The sequence below is a fragment of the Abramis brama genome, assembly GCF_963993115.1.
Source record: "Abramis brama genome assembly, chromosome: 1".
Classification (NCBI taxonomy): Eukaryota; Metazoa; Chordata; class Actinopteri; order Cypriniformes; family Leuciscidae; genus Abramis; species Abramis brama.
This window is the reverse complement of record NC_139963.1, coordinates 25,548,457-25,556,497: the sequence shown is the minus strand read 5'-3', so window position 1 is coordinate 25,556,497 and position 8,041 is coordinate 25,548,457. Positions and strand designations below refer to the sequence as shown.

Sequence of the window (8,041 nt, the reverse complement as noted above, 5' to 3'; positions counted from 1 at the left end):
CTGTCCTGGTATGACCACAATAGTTGTAACACGACATACCTGTTGTAACACTTTATAAAGCAAATATAATAACTGAGAAGTTATAGTTTCAACTACAATTGGACGTTTGAATATTAAGGAAATCACACTGTCATCTAGCCAAAAGTCTCTTTATTCACAAAACATATAACTACAGATGTCAATGTGGCAAAGGGAATGCATCAATCATAAGTTTTGGTCACATGTTTAATCTGAACCAAAACTATTACTGTCTCCTGTCAAACTAAAGAAATGTGAGAAATGGGGGGGAGGATTTCTCACCTTCCTCAACCAGGCCTCTTCACTGGTGGGAACATCTCTGGCATTTTACACACTTCATCATAATACATGAAATGGTAATGTCCAATATAATGCCAGTATGTGTAATGAAAAACAAAATCAAAACTTTTACAAAAATACAGAACTTTACCATGAAATACTGCTGAAAAAAATGAAAGAAGAGAGCTTGATTTATTTGAATTTCAAAATTATAGAAGGGCTACATTAAGTGAAGGACAGCTAAGTTTTAGTCCAAGCCATGACAACAACAGAAACCTGGGGGGAAATGGATTCTGGGAAGGTGATGAATGTATGAAATGTAAATTTCTGTACAAACTCCCCAAAAAGACAAAGCAAAAACTATGGAAATCCCCTTTTTAAGATTAAATGACAGCGTTTTTAGCAAGTACTGATCTTGCTGGATAAATTCCACAATACGTGAGGTGGAAACACTTTTTAAGGTGTGCAATACATTATGCTAGTGGTTTTGAATGTGGCGACCACTTGCTCTAATGTGCTTTCCCACAGGCCACGGAAACTTTAGGGGACTTCTTAGCTTCCTCATTCCCGACCACCGCTAACAAAAGCACGCGGCTTGCACAGTTGGAGATGAGACATAAGGCTTACTTAAAAATAGTTACCCATTACCGACTTAAAGTATATCCCTTCACCACCTTATTCATTTGTTATAAGGGTCAAAGTTCCTTGCTGTCGTGGTTCTAAAGTACGACTGTAAAACTACGACATACGTCAGATCTTTTTAGCACAGAAGAGGAAGCAGCAGCGCAAGGTTGTCGAGTCCACCTAAGACTGAATTATCCAGCCGAATATGATAATGCGAGGTCAATGTATGTCTTTTCCAAAACAATTCCACAGTTGCATGGTTCTCATTGAGGTCTCATGCGCACATACATACATACAAACAAACAAACACATACAGCAGCCAATCAGGTTCCTATTCCTCAAAGGCTGGTTGGTGTAAGACACAGGGAGCAGTAAGAAAAGGAAATTGGATGTGTGTGTGTATGTGTGATGCTACAGTAGTGTATGCGTGTATGTGAGTATGTGTGACCTTGAGTGCATTGCTATCACAGGGGGGTGCAGTGCGAGGCTGTACGCGTGCATCGCTATAAAAGAGTGCAACGTCTCTGTGTGTGCTTTTTGCTCTTCTTATTGCTGCGGTTCGTCTCCTTGTATCTTCGGATCTCCCGCACAAGAGAGTAAAATGCCTCCTCGACTCCCTGTAAAAAGAAAACAAGATAAATTTCGAATTAATGGTGCTTTATAGCAACAAGCTGATTCATGTCGATCAATCTGAGGAGAAATCACAAAAGTGTTGGTTTTATGTCAAAAAGCTTGTTGCACGAGTACTCAGGTACTCAAATACTTGGATGTGACAGCGACGATAGATAATGAAAAACGATTTCTGGTTGGTTATTGCGGCATTTTGGGCGGTTCCTGAGGTCTGACTGGTTAACGTTAGACAGCATGCCGTCCAGACCGGCAGAATAAAGTGAAACTATGGATTTGAAAGCACACAGTAATGCCTGGAATCACTTTGATCATGAAAATACAGTTAAGTGCAAGATGTGCAGCACCAATCTGCCATATACGTAACATTATAATGTGAATTGTGAACACTATAGAATGTTGTGAATTCCTTGTGCATTAGTTGACCGTGTTTCAAGGGTTAGTTCACCCAAAAATGAAAATTCTGTCAGTAATTACTCACCCTCATGTTGTTCCAACCCCGTAAGACCTTCGTTCATCTTCGGAACACAAATTAAGATATTTTTGATTAAATCTGAGAGCTGGATCACTCCTCCATAGGCTTCTAAGACATTATAACTTGCTGGCCCAGAAAAGTTATTAAAGAGATCGTTAATATAGTCCAAGTGACTACAGTGGCTCAATCTTAAGTATATCAAGCGACGAGAATACTTTTTGTGCGCAAAAACAAACAAAAATAACGACTTTATTCCACTTTTCATTTCCTTCTCTCTGGGCCTCGAGTTAGTTCACGTAGTATAACTGTGCAGCGCGTCTGTGTTGTACGTCACACGTAGGCTCACTATTGGCCGACGCTGGTCATGTGTGTGATGCGTGTGACGCATTTTCAGAATTTTCATTTTTGGGTGAACTAACCCTTTCAGCACGTTGTTACGGGAAGAGCGCATCCCCAACCTGAGTAGTTCTGGCTAGCATGTCACTTATTTCAAGTTCACTTGCATTTGCGTCGTTTTGTGCAGATACAAGCTGTAATGCTACATTTATATTGTGTATCTTGTATAAATTGGATGTGTCATACAGAACAGGCTTCAGTTTACTGGTGTCCATTTAGCTTCACCTCATGCAGCTATTCCAATTATGTTGATGTTTCTTTTTCGAAAACACTGATTCATTATTGATAATCTAGCAGACATTTTTATTTGTCAACATTAATTTTCGCAACAGTGTTTTAACTAAAATATTTCATCCCCACCATGACGGACACATACTCGTTTTTTTTAAAAACCTATTAGTATTAGTAACACTAGTCCTGTCATCACTATCATTGTGTGTGACTTCAGGTTTGCTGACATATTTCTGGTGGGTTGGGTTATGGTGAGCCTTTTAGAACCTCTAAATTTAACAAACTGCTGTGAATTATTGTGCTTGATTAGTGTGCCATATTTCTCCACCACTAATAACTAATGCAGCAACATTCATTCATTCATTCATTCATTCATTCAATCGTGCTGCTTTTCCATTATTTTTCTAAATAAAATGCACTACACGGATGTGTTTGTATGTTGTGCTCACATCTTTTGCAGTGTCTCGCGCATAAAGTGTTATAAAAATGTGGTAAAACATGGTAGTTTAACTTAAAAAAACAAAGTGTCTCTAGGTTTTTGCGTTCAGTGTGAATCCCTCATAATATTGCTGTCTGAATGATATGATGGTGTTCAGATCAACAGCACATTCCGTGAGTGTGATAATGATTTTATACACCAGGTCAATAAACAAAAGTTAATATTGAGTAACTTATAAACGCACACTATTGGCAGTGATCTCATTTTAGCTGTGTCTGTGTCAAAATGTCTGTCTTGCACATGATTGCATATAAGAACAGTGGAAAAGCAGCGCAGTGGAATGCATTTAAACGCCCCTTGACCTTTAAAATCGTCTTCACCCACCTGTCGCGTCTTTGCAGACGTTTCAACAAACGGGACCCCGTAACTTCTGGCGAGCTCTTGAGCTTGACGTGACTCTACAGTACGTGAAGCCAGGTCACTTTTGTTCCCCACCAGCACCATTGGGACATTGTCGCTGTCTTTGACACGGTTTATTTGCTCCCTGCACAGACAACACAAAACAAGGTTATTATTTTTTTCACACAGCCTGATTTTTGAAACTAGGCCCTTCTCTAATGCCACACTGGTTTCCTTACTCAACTTCAAGGGACAAAAAAGGAAGTCAGTACATTAATGCAGTGTAGTGACTTCCTGCTGAATCGACATCTCTGACCTGGAATCTTTAGCTCAAAAATCAGTCTTGCAACTTTTCCATTTGATCATATTTTAAGTTTTCAGGAAGCAAGAAGCTTTATTGGTAGTTAGATGACACAGACCCAACCAATTCCTCTTGAGCATGCAGTCCACAAATCTCAAATATAATATGAGTATTAAGTCTGAAAGACTATTTGATGGTAACCGATATACTTGATGTTAATTGGTTTGTCCATATGTGTTTGACTATGTACCTGTAAAGGTGTACGTCCTCAAAGGACTTGGCGTTGTTGATGGCAAAAACACAGAGAAAGCCCTCTCCTGTCCTCATATACTGGTCTCTCATGGCACTGTACTCCTCCTGACCTGCAGTGTCCAGGATGTCCAGCAAACACGTCTCCCCGTCAATCACAACCTGCTTTCTGTATGAATCCTGCATGGAGGGCCCAATGAAATCCGTTTTATTTTATCCCAAATTCCATTTGAATTTTTCTGCACTCTGATTCAGTGGTCAAATTAAACGTTAGTAATAGAAAAATTCATGAAACGTATACAATTTAACAATTTTTAAAAGTTTATAAAAAAAAATATTTTAGGGCCCTATGAAATACGTTTTATTTTTTCTCAAATTCCATTTTATTTTTCCCAAATTCAATGTTATCGGTTTTCATTTTTCTGGATTCCATTGTAATGGTTTAAATATTTTTTTTAATAATCAAAAAAGGATGTCTAATTAATCAATTTAATTAAAAAAACTTTATACAAATTGATATTATTGTTATTATTTTATTATTTTTTTACAAAAATATGACCATATGAAATGCTTTATTTTATTTCAGAAATTCTGTTGTGCGTTGTTTTATTATATAATTTATTATTAAAAAACATTTGGTAATCAAATGAAGGCATAAAATATTACCAATTTATGTAATCAGCTGAAAATCAAGCAATTCCTTTTATTTTTGGCAAACAAAGTGCTGCACAACAATAGAGGTTTACTGTTAAAATTAGAACAAATATTGCGTGATTATTTCTTAAAGATTTCATAATTGTATTATCATTACTATATTATTACATAGGTACATTCTACCGTACAATAGTATCAATATGTGTCAACTTCTTTTTGCCAAAAAAAAGAGATAATCTTAAAGAAGGTGAACTCTTACCTCAATAGTGGGGTCATACTCGTCTACAAAGTGATTCTGAATGAGCTGGATGGTCAGTGCACTTTTCCCAACGCCACCAGCACCGACAACTACCAGCTTGTATTCTGTCATTCTGGATGGAAGAGAGAGAAGGTGAATGGGAAGGGGGTTAGAAACAGGGGGTACAAAAATATCCTGACTGGATTTATTCAGCAACAGCTTGGGAAAAGCATAACCTTTAGTCATACAAGCTAACTGCTCTGACTGGTACACTTATATACATCATGGCAGAGTTAAAGGGCTGAACACAAAAGAAGATCTGCCACTATTCACTTTCATTGTATGGAAAACAACTGCAGTGAAAGTGAATGGGGACTTAGGCTGTCATTCTGCCTTTTGTGTTCCACGGAAGAAAGAAAAGTCATACTGGTTTGGATCAACATGAGGGTGGACGTAAATGATGACACAATTTTCATTTTTGGGTGAACTGTCCCTTTAAAAAGCGGAAAAGAACATACATACACATTACATAAGATGGTTAACTGAGATTTTAAAGTCGGTGCATTATGTCAACAAATCATATTCAAATACATTCAAGACTGAGGTTGAAGATAACGTTTACTCAGTTCTTATCTAATTTACCTAGCCGGCAAGTAGCAGACTGAAACAACAGCAGTTTTTACCTTTATCTCAAGTGCTATCAACAGGTAAGAAGTTATTTATCGGCTTATTTGTGTATTTTACCTCGCGTGTGGTTGTTAGATCAGTTCGGCTCGCCCAAACGAAGCGCTTCGAGATGAATTAGTATTGAATGAAGTCCAAGGATTAGCCCCTGAGCCTCATTACGATCGACCAGACAAACTAAACTCTCCCGAGAGTCGAAGACAGGACGGAATTATTCGGGCTGATGGAACTTCAACCGTGAAAAAAAAAACCTACGAAGCTTCGTATTTTAACTATGTGTCTCCACTCTCATCAAATTTTACGAAAACCCAAATAAATCCGCCCGTAGAGTCATTAGCTCCTCTCGGCTAAGACTCTCCCAGATTCATTGAGGGCGAGGAGCGAGGTGGGATCAGCGGAGGAGATGACCAATGAGATTTACCCGGCCCGTCGGGTTTTTAAATCCTATTGGGCGAGAAATAAACGGAAGTAAGGATTGACCAATGTCAGTGCAATGCCTCTTTCCAATTTCTCCATCATGTCCCGCCCCGTAAATATGGGCCAATCAGGTTCGTTTAATATATTAAAAGGCCAGAGATGAACGTCAAACCATCAGTGATCTATCTGGATCCGTTAATACAGTTACAATGTTATCGCTGAACGTTTCACTTAGCTCTTAAAAGAACATACAATACATAGTTAGTGCTATTTTTGACTGTCAATGCATTTATAAATAATGCATTTCACAAATAATAAAAATTGTATTATCATTTAGTTGTTACTCAATGCCTTCCTTCCTCAATGATTAAGGTATACCACCAAGGGTTAACGTAGTCAATTTGTAAAATCTAATAAATAAAAAAAATAAAAAAAATCTAAATAAAAAAATCACTGTGTACAGTAATAAAACAAATCACTGTATACTGTTTTTGCCTTTTCCCTTTTATTGTTATATCATCGAACTTTTTTTAATGTGTGTAAATGTGTGTATGTCTGTAACTATGCTTTGGCGATGTAAAGCCTTTTGCCAAATCTGGTCAAATCTAAAGCTTTCATTTATCTAGAGTTGACTCATTCTAACCGCTAGATGTCACTGTCAACACGACACAAATCCCTATTGTGCTTCCTATCTGAATGACAGATGGATAGAGGGATTATCTTGGTGATTTTAGACAAAGATTAGAGAACAGCAGATGCCCTCTGTGGATGGAGAAGAGCATGAGGGGAGAAAGGAAAGATGAATAAAGGTATAAGCAGAAAACCTGATGAGTGTGTTTGTGGGCAAGTAATCAGAGTGGTGCTGATGGAAAAAAAAAAGAAGGAATTTTCATATTTTACAAAGCAGATTTATACAAATTGCCCAGTCTGCTGTCTAGAGCAGTGTGTTGTATCTTTTTGGATCAGTTATTAGTGCAATGAAAAAAAATAGTACAGTTTATACATTTAATTCGTTTTATTGTACACAGGGAATTTTCACATATACAATTTGTACACATTTTTTTACAATTATATATATTTTTCTAACATTTTTTCTCTTCGTTTTTTAAAATCTTTTTGTTGTTTGATGACAAGTCAAGTAACATTTAGGCAGACAAAATAAGAAAGAAACAAATCAAATGTTAAGGAAAGAAGAGCAAAAACAAAATACAAACACAGGAAGTAAAATAACATCTGATTATGTGTCAGATTCAGAGTCACTAATTTACCATCATCCTCTCTCCATTCCCTAATGCTGTTCTCTGATTGGTTCCCTAAGCTCATACTGCACTCTGATTGAATAGCCTCTAAATGGATATACATGATGAGGAAAAATCTGCACATGCTGAGATTACATCTCCATTCATTTCTCGCACAGATCTAGAATCTCAGAAATTCGGCACTTTCACCTTGAAATTCACCTGACATTTTGTGTATTTCTGGGTTTGTGCGTGTCTATATGTTTGGACTCTTGGCATTCCTGTAGCTGAAACAGCAGAACATGACAACAGCAATGCCAAAATCATGGTTTCCCATGTGTACATCTTGGATAAAAGCATCTGCCAAATGCATAAATGTAAATGTAATGTATAAATGACTCTAAATGATCCTGGCAGTAATACAAGTAAACCTTCAACGTGCAAAAAACAGACTCACCCACAGATTTATTGAAAGTGTGTGTGCATGTAAGCTTGTGAAAATGTGTGTATGTGAGTAATATAGTATGCAAGAGGACAGAATCACTTGTGCACTGACCCATTGATGAGGATCTGGGTCGTTTAAACTCGCACACACATTCAGTCAGGGTTTAAAGGAACAGCTCACCCTGAAATTGTATATATATATATATATATATATAGAAACAACATATAAAACACATGACATGTGAAAGAGTAATTAATGACAGAATTCACATTTTTGGGTGACTGTCCCTTTAAGAATATTGTGTATTTGTGCACAAACCAAAGATCA

At 37.2% G+C, this 8,041-nt stretch overlaps 1 protein-coding gene across 1 annotated transcript; it reads right to left on the bottom strand.

Annotated features, from left to right (window-relative positions):
* Window positions 1–133: 133 nt before the first annotated feature.
* LOC311069043 (GTPase KRas) lies at window positions 134–5,996 on the bottom strand. Its single transcript, XM_084091966.1, has 5 exons — window positions 5,675–5,996; window positions 4,952–5,063; window positions 4,040–4,218; window positions 3,474–3,633; window positions 134–1,538 (listed from the first exon to the last, which is right to left on the bottom strand). Exons 2-5 carry the CDS (start codon window positions 5,060–5,062, stop codon window positions 1,425–1,427), a joined length of 564 nt encoding a protein of 187 aa, XP_083948092.1. The 5' UTR covers window position 5,063; window positions 5,675–5,996; the 3' UTR covers window positions 134–1,424.
* Window positions 5,997–8,041: the final 2,045 nt, after the last annotated feature.